Source organism: Ovis aries, chromosome 8 (assembly GCF_016772045.2).
Source record: "Ovis aries strain OAR_USU_Benz2616 breed Rambouillet chromosome 8, ARS-UI_Ramb_v3.0, whole genome shotgun sequence".
Taxonomy (NCBI): Eukaryota; Metazoa; Chordata; class Mammalia; order Artiodactyla; family Bovidae; genus Ovis; species Ovis aries.
Window position 1 is genome coordinate 17,101,003 of NC_056061.1, and position 20,626 is coordinate 17,121,628.

General features: G+C 37.3%; 1 protein-coding gene across 3 annotated transcripts in view; it reads left to right on the forward strand.

Moving 5' to 3' along the window:
* TBC1D32 (TBC1 domain family member 32) overlaps window positions 1-20,626 on the forward strand; it is a 198,437-nt gene that overhangs the window by 20,827 nt on the left and 156,984 nt on the right. For all 3 annotated transcript variants that reach the window (XM_004011160.6, XM_015097326.4, XM_060419209.1), the window contains 7 exons: window positions 2,127-2,195; window positions 4,757-4,882; window positions 8,091-8,169; window positions 8,298-8,401; window positions 8,497-8,558; window positions 9,330-9,474; window positions 15,545-15,604. In XM_004011160.6, the coding sequence (XP_004011209.4) occupies window positions 2,127-2,195; window positions 4,757-4,882; window positions 8,091-8,169; window positions 8,298-8,401; window positions 8,497-8,558; window positions 9,330-9,474; window positions 15,545-15,604 (645 nt within the window). The remainder of the gene's footprint in view (window positions 1-2,126; window positions 2,196-4,756; window positions 4,883-8,090; window positions 8,170-8,297; window positions 8,402-8,496; window positions 8,559-9,329; window positions 9,475-15,544; window positions 15,605-20,626) is intronic.

Sequence of the window (20,626 nt, forward strand, 5' to 3'; positions counted from 1 at the left end):
GTACAGTTATTAACTAATGTGAGTAATCTTCAGTTTGTGTTGAATAAAGTGAGTACATCTCTGTAAAACAACAAAAGTTACAGAATGCATCTTGTGTTCACTATCTTTAGATATACCTTGTTTGACAGAAATGTATACAAATCTTACTTTGGCATTTAAAGACCTTTAATTAGTATCTGTATGATCATGCAGTAGGACCAAATTCATCTTAGATTATCAGCCTGTTCTACTTCTTGCCCTTTTCTCTGTAGAGTTTGCTCAGAAATTGTTTGCTTGGATTATAATTTCATACATGTGAATATGTTTTTTTTTTTTAATTTTAGCAAAGTAACAATTTATTCAACAATGTGAGCTGGTAGTAGCAGGAACCATAAATTATCTGCCAGGGTTTTAGAATATCAAAATGATCCAAAGTTTGAAACATCCAAGGAAAGATATTTTTCCTTTTGGAGTTATCTACCTATATTGATATCACCAACAGATCTATTTTGTGTTGCTTTAGCAGTGAAGTTCGGAGAAAGCAATGGCACCCCACTCCAGTACTCTTGCCTGGAAAATCCCATGGATGGAAGAGCCTGGTAGGCTTCAGACCACGGGGTCGCTAAGAGTCAGAAACGACTGAGTGACTTCACTTTCACTTTTCACTTGCATGCATTGGAGAAGGAAATGGCAACCCACTCCAGTGTTCTTGCCTGGAGAATCCCAGTGACGGAGGAGCCTGGTGGGCTGCTGTCTCTGGGGTCTCACAGAGTCGGACATGACTGAAGTGACTTAGCAGCAGCAGTAGCAGCAGCAATGAAGTTAGCAGATCCTGCTCCCTCAGGAATTTATCTATTTATTTATTTTTTGACTGTGCTGTATGGCATGTGGGATCTTAGTTTTTGGACCAGGGATTGAACCCATGGTCCCTGCATTGCAAGCATGGAGTCTTAACCACCGGGCTGCCCTTTTTTGGTGGGGCAGAGGGGCAGGCATTTTTAATATAACTCTTTCAGCTGTTCTAAATACTTCTAACAAATCTGTATTCAATGGAACACATTACCTGCATGCTATAGTTAAGTCAATTATTGCAGTTAGTTGCAATGGAAATTTGCCCATCCACTGATACACAACAACACTAGAGGAAATGTTAAATAGAGAAAACTAAGGTACGTATTCCCACTTTCCACACTTTTAGACTTGTTCTGATTTCTAGTGTAATAAGTTATTTCATTGCTTATGTAATATTTTAGGAATAATTTATACTGTGTTTAAGATGACAAAGGAATCTTGTATAGTGATGCATGCATGCTCAATTTTGTCCGACTTGTTGCCACCCCATGGACTGTAGCCCACCAGGCCCCTCTGTCTTTGGGATTTCCCCAGTGGGTTGCCATTTCCTACTTCAGGGAATCTTTCTGACCCAGGGATCGAACCTGAGTCTCTTGCATCTCTTGCATTGGCAGGTGTATTCTTTACCACTGTACTACCTGGGAACCCAATATCTTATATAGGTTAGTAAGCATATTAATGAGGCTACTCCGTAATGATGGCAGCTTTTAAAGTGGTTATTTTAGGTATTATTTAAATTGCTTTGAAAAGAAAAAAGAGTCTTTCCTTTTCCAAAACAGCTTATGGTCTACTATAAGCTTTTTTCTAGATGAAAGTTTTTACTTCATGAATTCTTCACTTAAGAGGAGGCATGAAGAAAGGTTACGGAAAAGTACAGAAAAGAAAAGGGACAAAAAAGTTCAGTCCGCATTATAGTTAAGGTTTGGGTACCTTTAGTACCTTATTTGTTTATGTTGTTGTGTCTTTGTTTCATAGATCTCAGATTCCTGGGTGTAAAATACTTTTTACTTTTTTATGTCTTTTGAGTCTTACAATGTTCTGCATGTTTCAATTGCTCAGCAAATGACAACCTTCATATTTAGGAAGGTACACTGTCCTAGTAGAACATTAAGTTCTCACTTAAATGCCTTGGGATACAAAAAATCTAAGTTTGCTGCCAAACCAAACTAGTTCATTCCCTTCTCTTGTTCAGAATGCATTTTGTGCTTGGAATTATATTAAAATCATTTATAATAATACCTCTAAAAGTCTACTAAATGAGTGAAGGAATGAATGTCCTGTTAATTGTGTTACAGAGTTACAAATTTTGTCAAGGAAAACTACAATTGATTTTAGACCAGTTGGATCCTGGGCAACCTAAAGAGGTAAGTTTAAAGGACAAGTGTCAAATTCACTGAGATATACTTATTATATATTATATGTATTATGTATATGTATTATAATAAATAGCAGCTGGATTATTTCTCTTCAAGATAATCCTTTAATATCATGACAGTTCTAGGTTTACTTCCCTTCTAGGCCTTCTAGTCTTGAAATGAAGAGTCGCAGAATAAGAGATGTTCTCTTTAGACAATTGTCACAGTTTATAAGAGGAAATTTTTATTTCTAGTTTCAGTTTTCAAGGAGATGAAGTTATGAGCAGTTTCCCCCCAAACTGTTCCTTCACTGTTGCTTTGTATGTGATAATTTAGTGATTTCTTTGAAGGAAAAAAACTTCATTTAATGCTCTTTCTACTTTGGAAAGTATGAGCAACTTTGACACATATATTCATTTATTTGAAAAGATTTTTTAAAAGCAGCTTTACTTAATATATTTCTTTATATTGTAATAACTATATAAATTAATTTTTATGAAGTTTTCTTTCATTTGACAGTGTCTGTTTCTCTTGACATAGAAAATTATAGGGTTTCTGAAGTACCTGACATCTCGTACATCTTACCATTTGGTCTCAATTTTGAAATATGTTGTTTTTCTTTAACTTTTTATTTTAAACCAAATGAATAGCTATGATTTACTCTCACTGATCTTTATTTTTCTCTCAGCATTTCACATTCTGATTTATTTTCAGATTTTTAGTAAATGTTTCAACAGATCAGCAATGGGACCTGACTTTATATGATAAGCAGTATTATTGTTTTTAAGTGGATTGTTTGGAAATCTGTACATGATCAGAAACTTTTGTTCTGAACAAGTAGTAAATTGTTAATGGAGTTTTGTCCTAAAAATTAACTGAAAAGGAGAAATTTACTTATGTTTTCAAATTTTCTTTCTAGTCCTGCTTATCCTTATCCCAAATAAAATTGTACTTAGAAGTCTTTCATATGAATATATAGACATTTAAAAACATATGTGTATTGTATCTTTCATCTAAAACTTGACATCATGATTTGGAGTGCCTGATGTCCTAAGGTCTTAGCTTTTTGACTCTTTTTTTTTTTTTTTTTCCCCCTCACTAGGCTTCAGTCAGCCAGAAAACAACCAAATTTTGAGGAACTCACTAGTTGGAGAGTGAGAGGCAGAGAAGTTTTATTCCACTTCTGATTGGAATAGAGCTTTTTGCCACTGCTGTCTCTTGGGTCATACTGTCCTAACTGAATTCTGATTGGATTTTGGGAATTCTGATTGGATTTCTTCTCAAAAAGATTTATATGAAAATTCAGAAATTCAGTTTTGCATCACACTGCTGAATGACTACCCCCGCCTCCTGCAGTGGTTACTAGGTCAGAAAATATGATGTAGAAGCAAAAGCAAGTTAAAATAAATTGTTTTGTGAGAATTGTTCATATGTCTTGGAGTGGGAATGCCTTACCACTCCAAGTGTTTTAGAATTCGAGTCCTCAAACTGTAGGACTGAAATTGGGTGACCTTGGCCTGCAATGGCTTAGAGTGGGGCTTGGTTCCCAACCAGAGATTGGGCTGGGTCGTGGTAGTGAGAGCACCAGATCCTAGCCACTAGACCAGTGGTCAGTGACAAGGGTCCTGGCCCTTGCACTTTGCAGCAAAGAATTTCCACAAAGACAGAAAGTAGTGAAGCAAGTGAAGTATTTATTAGGAAAAAGTACAGTACATATGGATAGACATTTTGGCAGACTCAGAGGGAGACTCCCTGAGCTGTGCCCACATGGCAGTTTGAATCACTTATGTGGAGCATTTTTTTCAGGTTTCCTTTGACCAGTCATTATGATTTGCCTGGTTTGCAGTCCATATTTGGTATATCTCAGGATTCTTATGTACACGTGCATCTCTTAGCCAAGATGGATCCTACTGAAAAGGCTTCTGGGTAGAACATCCCTTGACTTGGCTCCAGTTTTGTTTCCAAGGGGCCTTTTCTGCACACTTGTGGTCTGGGAGGTCTCCTGACTGCAGGAATGAGAAATATGTGTTCTCTGCAGGGTCCAGCCTCCTCCCTTAATTGCCATCTGTTCTTGTCTTGGAGTTTCCATCAATAGAGAATGAATCTCCAGTTGCTTTACCCTGGGGGCACCCATCTGCCTCCTGCCTCAGGACCGCGTGTGGGGGATGGTTCTAGTGAGGAAAGTCTATGGGAGGAGACACTGGGACACTTTATTCTGGCTTTTCAGATTTGACCACCATTCCTTCTCCTGTTCCCCTCAGACATGTGACCCAGAATCTCCCAGTATATTGGATGGGCAAAAAAATTTGTTTTTCTGCAACATCTTGTGGAAAAACCCTAATGAACTTTTAATGTTTTTTAGTTTTTGCATTACATAAAATAACCTATTTTGTTTCTCTGCTAAGCAGTCTAAAAAAATCAGTTATCAAGAATTGTTTCATGAAGGGGCATCTGATTTTCAATTGGCTCTTCAAAGCAATTATCCACCTTTCAATGTTTGTTAAATATTTTGAGAATTGCTGTTATTTTGGTAGCTGATTATTAATAAAAATTCTTTTAAAAAATTATAGGTGAGATATGAAGCCTTGCAAACATTGTGTTCAGCTCCTCCATCTGATGTCCTGAACTGTGAAAATTGGACCACTCTCTGTGAGAAGCTGACAGTGTATCTTTCAGATCCTGATCCTGTGTTTAGTGTAAGGAAATGCTTACAGAAGTATAAACATTTTCTGTTTTTTTTCCCTACCATTCTAGAAGCAAATGGAATATAATTTTCTTTAATAGTAGCTCAAATATTTATGGAAATTCACCTCCAGCTTTTGAATTGTCAACTTTTTTTCTTTTTTTTAAAGGGAATTAGCTTACCACATCATGATTAGATTCAGGGTCTGGTTATTATCACACTTCATTGCCAAGACAGACTTTATTAGCGTATACGTTTTGTTTTTATCTTCTAAAGGGACATCCAAGTATCTGTGTCATTGTTTTTCAATTAAGAAAAATATATTAAAAGAAAGAGTGTGTTTTTGAAAGAATTCATATGTGAAAACTTGAACTTGGAATGATTAAAATTTACTATGAAAGATTTGAATAAGCATTTTCCTTATGTATTTAACTGTTAGAGATTGCTTAAGTGCTTAGCATGGCTTCCCTCCTAACTCAGTTGGTAAAGAATCTGCCTACAATGCAAGTGACCCACGTTCGGTTCCTAGGTCTCAAAGATCCCCTGGAAATGGAAATGACAGCTCACTCTAGTATTCTTGCCTGGAGAATCCCATGGACAGAGGAGCCTGGCAGGCTACAGTTCATGATCGCAAGAGTTGGACATGACTTAGCCACTAAACCACTACTACCAACTGCCTAGAAAGAGAAGTTAGAAAACTGTAAAGATAAGACATTAGAAGATAATAGAGATGAATTATACAGAAAATATAGATAATCACAAAAATTAAGGCTGCAAAGTAGTAGAGGTAGTTATGTAAAAAATGATTCACGTATGACTTCTCAGAAACACTATGTGATGAAAAGCAAGGTTACGTTAAAAAGTGCAGTAATTACATGGGATTAAAAAAACATCCTGACTGTATTCCAGCATCACATTTAACTACAAACTTAAATTTTTTAACTGCCTTTTTCTTCATAAATGATATATCAGTGAAGGAAAAAATTGTCCTTAAAAATATATAAGGTTTTTTTATATAGAATTTTTTAAGGTATTAGTAAAAGATAAATTTACCTACAGTACACATCATTCTAGATCAGATGCTGGGAACACACTGAGCAAGACAGAAACCTTTGCCTGCATAGAACTTATATTCTAGAAGATGAGACAGTAAACAGTTCATAAAAATAAATCTCAATACCTTTTTACCACTTAAACATACTCTTTCATCAATGAAAGTATAATTGTACTGGTAAACAGAAGGGATTTGGAAACAAGTGATTTGTTCATGTTTTTGTTAGAGGGAAAATGGTGTTTACTCAATCCTGGATGCAGTTCAACAATACTAACACCAGAGGGTGATGCAGACTTCTCAAAAATTCTGAAGGATTCAAGGGGGAAGATATTTCACGGCTACCTTTTCACTTCAACGCATCCTAACTGGAAATACAATTAAGTTTCCCTTCTAAAGATAGAATAATGCTCTAATAGGTTTTCTTTATTCTTTTTATAAACATTGTAAAGATCATGCCGGGTCAATTTAAGTGGTTTGGTTTGGCCATTATATTCGGCAAGAGTTTGTGTTAGTACTTAAGGCAATAAAATTGGAAGAAGCAGTCACCTGAGGAGAGATGACAAACAGAACCAATCATTTGAATAGGAAACAAGGCATGATGTTCTTTTTGTCTAGAACGTATGCTTTATCCAAATTCTTGAGTTCAATTGTTTCTTCATTTTCTACTCCGAAGGATGCTTACATGTAACTGAGTGAAGTATGTAGTGTTTGAAAGTGTGACAAATATTAATGCTTACCAATTGCTGCAACTATGAAAACATGCTTCCCAAATTAATTAATGCCCTATGTTCAGTAAGAATTTCTTGGGTTATTGCAATATATTTTTAGTCATTTGTGTGTGCGTGTGTTAGTCGTTCTACTGTATGTGACTCTTTGCGACCCCATGGACTATATACCACCAGGCTCCTCTGCCCATGGAGTTCTCCGGGCAAGAATATTGGAATGAGTTGCCATTCCTTTCTCCAGGGTGTCTTCCCAACCCAGGGACTGAACCCAGGTCTCCCGCATTGTGGGCAGATTCTTTACCATCTGAGCCATGTACATCTTCTTGGATAACCATTTTCTTAAATGTATTAATCTAATATTTGATACTGTGGTGTTGGAGAAGACTCTTGAGAGTCCCTTGGACTGCAAGGAGATCCAACCAGTCCATTCTATAGTAGATCAGCACCGGGTGTTCTTTGGAAGGAATGGTGCTGAAGCTGAAACTGCAGTACTTTGGCGACTTCATGCGAAGAGTTGACTCATTGGAAAAGACTCTGATGCTGGGAGGGATTGGGGGCAGGAGGAGAAGGGGACGACAGAGGATGAGATGGCTGGATGGCATCACCGACTCAATGGATGTTAGTTTGGGTGAATTCCGGGAGATGGGGATGGACAGGGAGGCCTGGCATGCTGCAATTCATGGGGTCGCAAAAAGTCAGACACGATTGAGTGACTGAACTGAACTGAACTGAATATTTGATATAGGCAAGGTTGTTAGTTTTTTCCTCAAAGTAGAGTATTTGAGGGAATTTTATTTTTTTAATGAGAAATTGAATTTCACTATTAAGATTAATTCCATCAAAGTTGGTATAATTAAAATGATAAGCTGTCATTTCTAAGTACCTGTTAGTGTCACGTACTGACTACTTCTATTATCTCATTTAATTTTTTTACATTGTGATAGTTCCTACTTTATGTTTTAATAATGTAAATTTTACAATATAATATTTTTCCTGGGAGTAGGTAAAATTATTGAAGTCCTAAAAGTCTAAACTTTCCATGTAAGCAATTAAAACAAAAGCAGATAATGGATTTGGAAAGGAGTGGGTTTTTTGTTTTTCACATTTAGTCCTCCTACTGTTTCCTTGTCTGACACCTTTACATTGTGTCAGATTATAACAAATTATATTGTTTCCTTCCTTTAGGGAACCTCACTCTGCCTCCTCCTGTCAGTATCCCCACTATTACCAAATTTTACAATGTTCTGCTACATTAGATTGACTCTTAGTTTTGGTTGACTTTACTTTTGCCAACCAACACAAGAATGTGCCATTTTAGTTATATTTCTGTTGAAGTTTTTGAATGGTCATGTATTTAAGGTTTTCGCTATGTGAAAAAATCATTCTTAATGAAAATAGATGATGAAATAATCTTGTATACAAATTTTGTTTCATTTCCATAGGACCGGATTTTAAAATTCTATGCACAGACGTTTACACTTTCACCATTACATATGACCAAGGAAATTTATACAAGCTTAGGTATGTTGATTATATCATTTTCAAAACTTTTGAAAACTTGTACTTAAGAAAAATGGATAGGAAATAACTTTTTAGAAAGCACTATAACTGAATGGCATAATAATCTTATTTTTACTGTTCCTTTTTAGCTAAATATTTGGAGTTATACTTTCTTTCTAGAGAAAATAATATTCCTACTCTTTCAACTGGCATAGACATAAGTAATCCTAATGTCAACCATTTACTTAAAAAGGTATTTACTTTCTGTAATATGCTTTTATTTCTCTTGATGTAATTCTGTATTTAAGAATTCTAACCTTTTGAGAATGGTTATACACTGTTTTATAGATTCGTCTTCTAAATGAATATCAGAAAGAGGCTCCATCTTTTTGGATTCGACACCCAGAAAAGTAAGCCCCGTAATTTATATCAGTAATAAGATTAGGAATCTTACTGGCCACATAAATTTCAAAAAGTAGATAGTCAACTGATTTTATGTGGTTTGTTTTTAGCTTTCCATGTTTTGTACTTAGCTATGTGAATGGCTCTATACCAGTATATATAATACAGTTTAATTATCACAATGTGTTTCCTAAGTGGCTCAGCTGTAAAAAATCCACCTGCCAATGCAGGAGATTGTGGGTTTGATCCATGGGTCTGAGAGATCCCCTGGAGAAGTAAATGTAACCCCGTTTGGTATTCTTGCCTGGTTAATCCCATGAAGAGAGGAACCTGATAGGCTACAGTCCATGGGGTTGCAACAAGAGTCAGGCACAACTCAGCGACTAAACAGCCACAAAACTATCACAACAAGGTAAAAAGAGGGTGCTGCAGCCTCAGGTTCTTTCATTACTGGTCCCTGAGTCTTTGATACTTTGGTGAAGTTCCTTCAGTGTTCTTTAAGCTTTTCCCTTTTTAATTCTAAGATGTTTAATGAGGTTGTAAGGGTAACTATGGTCTAAAGAGGAAATTTAAATTTGAACAGCCAGTGCTGAAGTAGAACATAAGTTTTAAGAGCAGAGGAAATTGGGGGTGAATCTCATCTCTGCCATTTACTGAAATATTAAAAAATGATGTTTCTAAATATTACCTATTACTTTATCATTCCATAAATAAAAAATAAATAAAAGTCACTATTATATATTTTTTTTCTAAAGATCACTTCTTTCCCAAACTATTAGGTATATGGAAGAAATTGTGGAGAGTACTTTGTCTTTGTTATCAGTTAAACATGATCAAAGCCATCTTGTCTCACAAAAAATTTTGGATCCGATATATTTTCTTGCATTGGTGGATACCAAAGCTGTGTGGTTCAAAAAGTGGATGGTAAGGAAATACGGAATGTTTTTCTACCTTTCTTTGCATGCTGTATTGCTTTAAAGAATAGCTGCTGTTTGTTTACAGTATCAAGAATTCTAATCACGTTTACATGTGTTAACTCATTTAATTCTTATAACAGTTCATGACATAGACAGTATTATTAACCTATTTTACAGATGCAGCACCTGAGGCATAGAGCGGTAACTTGCTCTGTATTCTTTACCTAGTAGGTGACAGATTCAGAATAGGATTTTAATGGTAATTCATTTGAATCTACTAAACTGAATGACCTATTCCAAATCATGTCTTATTTTATTTTATTTTTAAATTTTTGAAATCTTTTGGCCTTGCCACTCCACGTATGAAATCTTAGTTCCCCGACCAGGAATGAAACCTGTGCCCCCTGCATTGGAAGAGCAGAGTTAACTGTTGGACTGCCAGAGAAGTCGTATATCTTAGTTCTACAGCTATGAATTTTTAAAGAAGATCTGGTAAACCAGAAGGGTTCAATTTCACTTTTCTCTGGCTTATAGATGTCTGGAAACATCTCTTCATTTGCCACTTCCTGAATCTGCAGTTTAGAAAATGTGTTTAATGCCTGAATGCTGGTAACTTCCTGTGGAACTGACCACTGCCTTAGAACTGTACTAATATTAAAAGATTGTTAAACACCATTACCTCCCTCTTCTGCTGTTGAGTAAGGGTAGCCTGTGTCTGACAGTAGTCATAGTTATATTGGATTGTGTTCCTATGTCTTTATCCCTCTCAACATGTCTTTGTTGCAGTGGGAAGGATGGGAATGGGGCCATATCTTGCCATGCAAACCATGCAAAGCAGCAACATGCTTCATTGCTACTTGGCATGACTTAGATGTTATCTAGCTGATGCTTTCCTTTTTTTAAAATTTTATTTTTATCTCAACTGTATCAGTTCAGTTCAGTCACTCAGTCGTGTCCGACTCTTTGCGACCCCATGGACTGCAGCACTCCAGGCTTCCCTGTCCATCACCAGCTCCCATGGTTTACTCAAACTCATGTCCATTGAGTCGGTGATGACATACAACCATCTCATCCTCTGTCAGCCCCTTCTCCTCCCACCTTCAATGTTTTCCAGAATCAGGGTCTTTTCAAATACATCATCAGTGCTTGGCATCAGGTGGCCAAAGAATTGGAATTTCAGCTTTAGCATCAGTCCTTCCAATGAATATTCGGACTGATTTCCTTTAGGATTGACTGGTTGGATCTCCTTCCAGCCCAAGTGACTCTCAAGTGTCTTCTCTAACACCATGGTTCAAAAGCATCAATTCTTCAGCACTCAGCTTTCTTTATAGTCCAACTCTCAAACCATACATGACTACTAGAAAAACCATAGCTTTGACTAGACAGATTTTTGTCAGCAAAGTAGTGTCTCTGCTTTTTAATATGCTGTCTAGATTGGTCATAGCTTTTCTTCCAAGGAGTAAGCGTCTTTTAATTTCATGGCTGCAATCACCATCTGCAGTGATTTTGGAGCCCCCCAAAATAAAGTCTGACACTGTTTCCATTGTTTCCCCATTTATTTGCCATGAAGTGATAGGAGCAGATGCCATGATCTTAGTTGTCTGAACGTTGAGTTTTAAACCAACTTTTTCACTCTCCTCTTTCACTTTCATCAAGAGGCTCTTTAATTCTTCTTCACTTTCTGCCATAAGGGTGGTGTCATCTGCATATCTGATATTTCTCCTGGCAATCTTGATTCCAGCTTGTGCTTCCAGCCTAGCGTTTCTCATGATGTACTCTGCATAGAAGTTAAGTAAGCAGGGTGACAATACACAGCCTTGATGTACTCCTTTCCGGATTTGGAACCAGTCTGTTGTTCCATGTACAGTTCTAACTGTTACTTCTTGACCTGCCTACAAATTTCTCAGGAGGCAGGTCAGGTGGTCTGGTATCCACATCTCTTTAAGAATTTTTCACAATTTGTGGTGATGTACATAGTCAAAGGCTTTGGCATAATCAATAAAGCAGAAGTAGATGTTTTTCTAGAACTCTCTTGCTTTTTTGATGATCCAACGGATATTGGCAATTTGATCTCTGCTTCTTCTGCCTTTTCTAAATCCAACTTGAACATCTGAAGTTCATGGTTCACGTACTGTTGAAGCCTGGCTTGGAGAATTTTGAGCATTACTTCGCTAGCGTGTGAGATGAGTGCAATTGTGTGGTAGTTTGAAAATTCTTTGGAATTACCTTTCCTTGGAATTGGAATGAAAACTGACCTTTTCCAGTCCTGTGGCCACTGTTGAGTTTTCCAAATTTGCTGGCATACTGAGTGTAGCACTTAACAGCACCATCTTTTAGGATTTGAAAGAGCTCAACTGGAATTCCATAACTTCCACTAGCTTTGTAGTGATACTTCCTAAGGCCTACTTGACTTCACATTCCAGGATGTATGGCTCTAGGTGAGTGATCATACCATCATGATTACCTGAGTCATGAAGATCTTTTTTGTATAGTTCTTCTGTGTATTGTTGCCACCTCTTCTTAGTATCTTTTGCTTCTATTAGGTCCATACCATTTCTGTCCTTAATTGTGTCCATCTTAGCATGAAATGTTCCCTTGGTATCTCTGATTTTCTTGAGTTCTCTAGTCTATCCCATTCTATTGTTTTCCTCTATTTCTTTTCATTGATCACTGAGGAAGGCTTTTTTTTTATCTCTCCTTGCTATCCTTTGGAACTCTGCATTCAAATGGACCTGTGTTTCCTTTTCTCCTTTCCCTTTCGCCTGTTTTCTTTCCTCAGTTACTTGGTCTTGATCATTGCCTCCTGTACAGTGTCACGAACCTCCGTCCATAGTTCTTCAGCTACTCTATCATATCTAATGCCTTGAATATCCTTGTCAGTTCCATTATATTATCTTAAGGGATTTGATTTAAGTCATACCTGAATGGTCTGGTGAGTTTCCCTACTTTCTTCAGTTTAAGTCTGAGTTTGGCAATAAGGCGTTCATTATCTGAGCCACAGTCAGCTCTCAGTCTTATTTTTGCTGACTGTATAGAGCTTCTCCATGTTTGGCTGCAAAGAGTATAATTAATCTGACATCATTGTTGGCCATCTGATGCTGTTCGTGTGTAGAGTCTTCTCCTGCGTTGTTGGAAGAGGGCATTTGCTGTGACCAGTGTGTTCTCTTGGGAAAACTCTATTAGCCTTTGTCCTGCTTCATTCTGTATTCCAAGGGCAAATTTGCCTGTTACTCTAGGTATCTCTTAGCTTACCACTTTTGCATTCCAGTTCCCTATAATGAAAAGGACCTCATTTTTGAGTGTTAGTTCTAGAAGGTTTTGTAGGTCTTCATAGACCCCTTCAATTTAAGCTTCTTCAGCATTACTGGTTGGGGCATAGACTTGGATACTGTGACAGTGAATGGTCTGCATTATCATATCAACTGTATGATAATGCCCAGTTAACCAAAGCATTTGTTTGGTACTTAACATTTACCTGAGCTCTGTATGGTATATGTTTGGTAAATGCTTACTCAACTTAATTTAGCTTGAACTCTTTGTTCCTCATGGCAAATAGATGGGGAAACAGTGAAAACAGTGACGGAGTATTTTTTTAGCCTCCAAAATCACTGCAGATTGTGACTGCAGCCATGAAATTAAAAGATGCTTGCTCCTTGGAAGAAAAGTTATGACCAACCTAGATAACATATTAAAAAGCAGAGATATTACTTTGCCAACAAAGGTCCATCTAGTGAAAGCTGTGGTTTTTCCAGTAGTCACATATGGATGTGAGAGTTGGAGTTAAAGAAAGATGAGCACTGTAGAATTGATGCTTTTGAACTGTGGTGTTGAAGAAGACTCTTGAGAGTCCCTTGAACTGCAAGCGGATCCAAGACGTCCATCCTAAAGGAAATCAGTCCTGAATATTCATTGGAAGGACTGATGCTGAAGCTGAAACTTTAATACTTTGGCCACCTGATGCGAAGAATTGACTCATTAGAAAAGACCCTGATGCTGGGAGGGATTGGGGGCAGGAGGAGATGGGAACGGCAAAGGATGAGATTGTTGGATGGCATCACTGACTCAATGGACAGGAGTTTGAGTAAACTCCAGGAGTTGGTGATGGGCAGGGAAGCCTGGTGTGCTGCAGTACATGGGGTCACAAAGAGTTGGACATGACTGAGCCACTGAACTGAAACTGAAACTTTGTTCCTCAATCTGATATTTGACTTTTTTCTTTTTTTGATTATCAAATTATACCACTGTTATAGAACATATGCAAAACATGTAAAAGCAGAAATAAAATGAAATATCTGTAATTCTATACATGGGCATAACAGCTATTGAGATTTTATTTTATGTAGCTGTATGCTTTTAAAAAGACCTAAACAGATTAATTTTAACACATCATATTCTGCTTCTGCTGCTGCCAAGTCGCTTCAGTCGTGTCCGACTCTGTGCGACCCCATGGACCGCAGCCTACCAGGCTCCCCCGTCCCTGGGATTCTCCAGGCAAGAACACTGGAGTGGGTTGCCATTTCCTTCTCCAGCGCATGACAGTAAACAGTGAAAATGAAGTCACTCAGTCGTGTCCAAATGACTCCATGGACTGCAGCCTACCAGGCTCCTCCGTCCATGGGATTTTCAAGGCAAGAGTACCAGAGTGGGTTGCCATTAAGCGCTTATAATTAACTTTTTTCACTTAACATTATAATGTCAGCACTTTATTCTAAAGAAAATGAGACATCATAGGAAATCCAACCAACAGAAAATTACTAAATAGCTCCCATTGTGTTCTAGTATTACTAAAATTTATCACATTTCTTCATTCCTCTAAGGCAGAAGTTGTCATACTTTAAGAGCCAGGCAGTAAATATTTCTGACTTTGTAGACTGTCCTGTCTCTGATGCAACTAATCTGTTCTCTGCCATAGCCAAGAAGCACCTATAGATAAAACATTGTTCAACAAATATCAGGAGGCAGCTAACTTTGACCTGAGGGTTGTGGTATGTGAACTGTGATCTAAGGGATGTACTATGAGGCTTTCTTTTCAGAACATGGTCAATAGTTTAATTATAAGGCAGCATATTTCTCTTACTAAACCTGAAAAATGAATTAATGATTTTTTTAAAAAACATTTTAAGCTACAAGGGTTAAAACACAGAAAGTGAGAGTGAAAGTCACTCAGTCGTGTACAACTCTTTGCGACCCCATGGACTATACAGTCCATGGAATTCTCCAGGCAGGAATACTGGAGTGGGTAGCCTTTCCCTTCTCCAGGGGATCTTCCCAACCCAGGGGCTGAACCCAGGTCTTCTTCATTGCAGGTGAACTGAGCCACAAGAGAAGCCCCCAAAAAACAAAGGGTTTTGATTATCTCTCAATTAATGGAAAACTTATTTGATTAAATTCTATTCCCCAGAAGTTCTGATAGCTTTTACAGAATATTATTTTTTAAAGTAAAATGAAAAACTACATTAAAGGCTAATGATATTGAACCTAAGTAATATTTATGTAAAATTTCCCTTTTGTACAATGCATAAAAAACATTTTAATCTCATTTTTGTTTAGTTCTAAGGAGAGTTTCTTTTGGCACTTTGAAGTGGTTTAAAATATGGTCGGCAGGGAATGATTAAGATACTGTCCGTGAGAGCATTTCAACCTTGGCATTCTTATGTGTATGTAAACATTATAGTTCCCTCCTTGTTGTGAGAGTTGCAAGTTCTCCCCTCGCCCCTCCTTGCCCTCATTTCTTAATCTTCCCTTTAGGCTCTGTCATAAACTGGCAGTCAGGCATATTTTTTGGTTTTAAAATAACTTAGTATGGTATCTGGACACAACCAAAGGATAGAATCTATCCCTGGATAAATCAGGGATACTGGTCTATTAGTAAATGCTCCAGTTTTTAATATGATTTGCATTCTTGTGATTGCTATGCTTATAAATCATTGTATTTAGAAAAACCTGTTTTGCTTTGATTACAATAATTTAAATTAAGTTATTTTGTGATTTATGTTATTAGAAAGAAATGATGTAGGAAAAATAGATTTTGAATGGTATAGCCTGAATATTAAATGTCATTTTCCTCCTAATTTTAGCATGCATATTATAGCAGAACTACAGTACTAAGACTTCTCGAAAAGAAATATAAATCTCTGGTAAGTCTATGTTTTTGTTCTTATCTTGAGAAATAAAATCGCAAGAAGATATATGATGTAATAACTTGGATGTGCAAAGTTGAGTGATAATTAATGTTGGATAATGAAGTAATCCCCCTTTTATGTGACTTTTAAACTACCGTTCTGTGAAACATAAAAGGATTAAAGTAGAGACTTAAAATGCAGTCAAGATAACAGTTAGAAAGTCTATAACTTCATAGTATTAATAAATTGAGCTGCAACAAGATACTTTGGGATAAGCCATTAAGTATTATCATATAGTTTAATTCAGATCAGGTGTTTGTAGCGTTCCCCCCCCACCTCCACTCAATTTCATTCTACAAAATTTACCCATGCTTTTGACTGAAAGTTGCATTAAAAAACTCAGAATGGTAAGTGCATTTGTATTCACACATATTGATTCAAGTTATACTAAATACAAACTAATACTGTAAAATATGTTAGTAAAATTTTCAGCTTTTAATGCTATTGGTAGAACAACGTGTTAGAGCACTGAAAGGAATGAATTCAGCAAGTCTAGTGAATAATTGACAAATATGAAAATTGTGAAATTATGGTTATACTGATATGACTTTCAGATAATAAATACAGTTTATGTACTTAAGTAAAATCTTGAGAAGTGAAGAGAAAGATTCCTAGAATTGTGAATTTTAAGAATACTGTACTAGGACATAAATTGAAAAAAGGAGAACAATAATTGTTTTCTGTTTGATAATTTAAAGAATTGGGATTCAGAAAGGAGAAGATGGAGATATTGACTATTAGGATGGGAATTTATTTGTAGAGGTAATAGGTATTTAAAAATCCTTAGAGAAACTGAAAGTCTTTCTCTATTTCTCTCTCATTCCCATTTTTAATGGAAATTTGTTGCTGCCATGTGAGCATAAAGTGATCTTGCTAGAATAGAGAAAGAAGAAAAAACAGGAATGATTTTTTCCTTGCATGATTTGACATACAGATATCTCACTCTTGCTGTCAGAAAGGCCCTGGTGGAAGTATTTCAAATGTTTCTTTTAGGTTAACTCTTAAAATATGTTCCTTATTTGAAAACTGAATTACTATAGTCAGTTCTTAGCCCACAAATATTATCAGCTTCAATATTCTACCAACTTGTTCAGATATTTTACCTCATATACATAATGAACCAAACTTGCATCTTGCATGAGGTTTCATCCTAAATCTTATTTTTTCTTAAAGTTTTCCTAAATTTACCGAAATACTAAAAGGTATTTTTTTAATGGTTGTACTTATGGGTGTACGTATATGTGCATACATAAACACACATAGACACACACAAACACACACGCACACACAGGTTTCCCAGGTGTCTCAGTGGTAAAGAATCCACCTGCCAATGCAGGAGACACAGGTTAGATCCCTGGGTTGGGAAGATCCCCTGGAGAAGGAAATGGCAACTCGTCCGAGTATTCTCGTCTGGGAAATACCATGGATAGAGGATCCTGGTGGACTACAGTCCATGGGGTTGCGAAGAGTTGGACACAGCTTAAGAGACTAAGCAGCAGTAGTAGTGGGAACTCTGAGTCACTCGTGGATTTGTCTTTTGTTTTATAAGAGATCCTTGTGAAAGAACTTCAGTCACAGCAGCGTGATATGAGTATCTGCTAAAGCATGTCCTCTAGCTTCTTATAGGTGCTATCTGATAATATTTTGTACAACAGTGAAAGATATATATCCACTGAAACTTAATGTGATTAGGGAAACTAAGAGACTAAATTTTTGATATCTTAATTACATTTAAAACTAATATGTGTTAGTAGCTACTCTGTGCAGTTTGTTCTGTGAAAAGTGTGACATTTTCAATGGGTAATGTGCGTGCATGCTCAGTCACTTCAGTAGTTTCTGACTCTTTGCGTCACTATGGACTGTAGCCCGCCAGGCTCCTCTGTCCATGGGCTTCTCCTGGCAAGAATACTGGAGTGGGTTGCTATACCCTCCTGCAGGGGATTTTCCCCACCAGGGATTGAACTTGCATCTCCTGTGTCTCCTGCATTGCAGGTGGATTCTCTACGGCTGAGCCATAGGGGAAGATTCAATAGGTAGCACTGGGCGACAGATCATTCAAGTATGTGTTGCCAGTTTTTTTAAAGCCATATCTGAGGAAGTTAAGAACTTTGTTTTTATGAACTAGTTGAAAAGCATTTTGGCTATCAGCAGAGATATTTAATCTTTTAACAATTGGAATCTTTTGTCCAGTTTACCCTTAAGAGAATGGCTTCTGAGATGGCCTTATGTAGTACATTTCCCATTTTCCTTGGCCTCTTCAGGTTGCTAAAAAAAATGTTGACAGGTAAGTTATTCAAATTTTTCCTTGGTTTTTCCTACCTTACTGTTTTCATACCACCACCACTCCACTCCTCCTCTCCACCCACCCCCCACACCCCACCGCCCCAATCTTAGAGATTAATAGTTAAGTGAACTGGCTGGTACATATTTCCTACAGGAAATATTCTCCTGCAGGAGAATAAGTATGAAATAAAATCCTGAATTTTACAGCAAATATATCTTTCGTAAGGTTTAGAATTTCTGCTTTATCGACTATGCCAAAGCCTTTGACTGTGTGGATCACAATAAACTCTGGAAAATTCTGAAAGAGAGGGGAATACCAGACCACCTGACCTGCCTCCTGAGAAACCTGTATGCGTGTCAGGAAGCAACAGTTAGAACTGGACTTGGAACAACAGACTGGTTCCAAATAGGAAAAGGAGTACGTCAAGGATGTATATTGTCACCTTGCTTATTTAACTTAGGCAGAATACATCATGAGACATGCTGAGCTGGAAGAAATATAAGCTGGAATGAAGATTGCTGGGAGAAATATCAATAACCTCAGATATGCTGATGACACCACCCTTATGGCAGAAAGTGAAGAAGAACTAAAGAGCCTCTTGATGAAAGTGAAAGAGGAGAGTGAAAAAGTTGCCTTAAAGCTCAACATTCAGAAAACCAAGATCATGGCATCTGGTCCCATCACTTCATGGCAAATAGATGGGAAAACAGTGGTAACAGTGGCAGATTTTATTTTGGGGGTCTCCAAGATCAATGTAGATGGTGACTACAGCCTTGAAATTAAAAGACGCTCGCTCCTTGGAAGAAAAATTATGACCAACCTAGATAGCATATTCAAAAGCAGAGACATTACTTTGCCAACAAAGATCCGTCTAGCCGAGGCTATGGTTTTTCCAGTAGTCATGTATGGATGTGAGAGTTGGACTATAGAGAAAGCTGAGCACTGAAGAATTGATGCTTTTGAACCGTGGTGTTGGAGAAGACTCTTGAGAGTCCCTTGGACTGCAAGGAGATCCAAACAGTCAATCTTAAAGGAAATCAGTCCTCTGTGTTCATTGGAAGAACTGATGCTGAAGCTGAAACTTCAGTATTTTGGCCACTTGATGTGAAGAACTGACTCATTAGAAAAGACACTGATGCTGGGAAACATTGAAGGCAGGAAGAAAAGGGGATGACAGAGGATGAGATGGCTGGGTGGCATCACTGACTTGATGGACATGAGTTTGAGTGAACACTGGGAGTTGTTGATGGACAGGGAGGCCTGGTGTGCTGCAGTCCATGGGATCGCAAAGAGTCAGGCACTACTGAGCGACTGAAATGAACTGAACTGAAGGTTTAGAATACTCCTTTTTTTATATCCTCAACTTGAATCTTTAGTATTTAAATTTACTTGCTATAGATTTGGTTTCTACTCCTGCAATTTAAAGGGGATATTATGTCTTATATTGTTCCTCTTCTGAGATGTGGTTTTTTCAGTGATTGTTATCCTTCTCAAACCAAAGATAACACATGTAAGAGAAATGAGTGCAAGGAAGAATGAGTTTTTGAAGATTTGAGTGGAAGTAAGCTAAAGAATGTCTGAGTTAGATTATCTTGGAGATAGTGCTTTGAGTGCACAGAGAAGCTGTTTGTTCATTTGTCTTCTAATTCTTTAGAGCCTGTTGTAACTATGTTTGTCATATCAAAATTTCCCCATAATGGCAGTTTTTTGAAGAATTAGGATTTTAATATAATTTAATCTCAGAAGTATTTCTATCAAGCAGAGGCTGCATCCTAGACAAACTTCTGATAAACATGAAACAAATCACTATACTTTTGGGTAAAAGTGTGTGCTTATGAATGGTGTTTCAGGTTCTGACTAAGCTGAAGTGAGGGAGGGGCTGTGTGATTGGTGACAGAATAATCATTGATTCCCTTTTTTTCAAGAATTGACAAGTCAGGGAGTGTAGTCATGACATTTTTGTGGAAGACCCAAGGCAATATGACCAGTTTCCTTTAAATGAGTTTATTGCTGATAGCCACTCATCTCAGGGCTGGACTGGATCGAATTGACTAAATCTTGGACTATGCCTTCTTCTGAGCATTCTTTTATGTATTCATTCAGTAGATGCAAGCTAACCCCCCAAAAACAGGAGTTCAGAGTCTGTACAACTAACGACAAAAGCAAAATGAGCACAAAAGAATAGGCACGTAAATAATAGAACAATAATAGAACTAATGACACAGTGGTGCTCCTCCAAAACGAGGCTTCTTTGTACAAAGACCTATTTCATAATAAATCCAAGGATAATAAAATCTAGCAATGAGAGCTCAATAAAGCAAGATGAATCTTAGATCTTAGACTCGAGTGGTGGCTAATCTGAAGGATTATCAAAGCTTGGGACTTGTGGCCCCAGTAGACACTTTTCTTTGAGGACCCCATGGAATGATGCCAATTGAGAGTCCTCAAGGTAATCTCCATGGAAGCTCCAGAAATGTCGAAGTTCAAAAGCACTGTTCAGTATCTGAAACAAAGCATCAAACTGTATTTGTTGCTTACTTAATTAGGCAAAGCAGATGTTAATACAGGATTTTGGAGAAAACTTGGAACTGGTCTGATGGGCTTTTAGAGGTGATAAGTGAGTTCACGCCAACTGTAAATTTCCCAGAACATGTCTGTTGTTGGCTGACTTTTAGAAGGAAGGGGCTACTGAT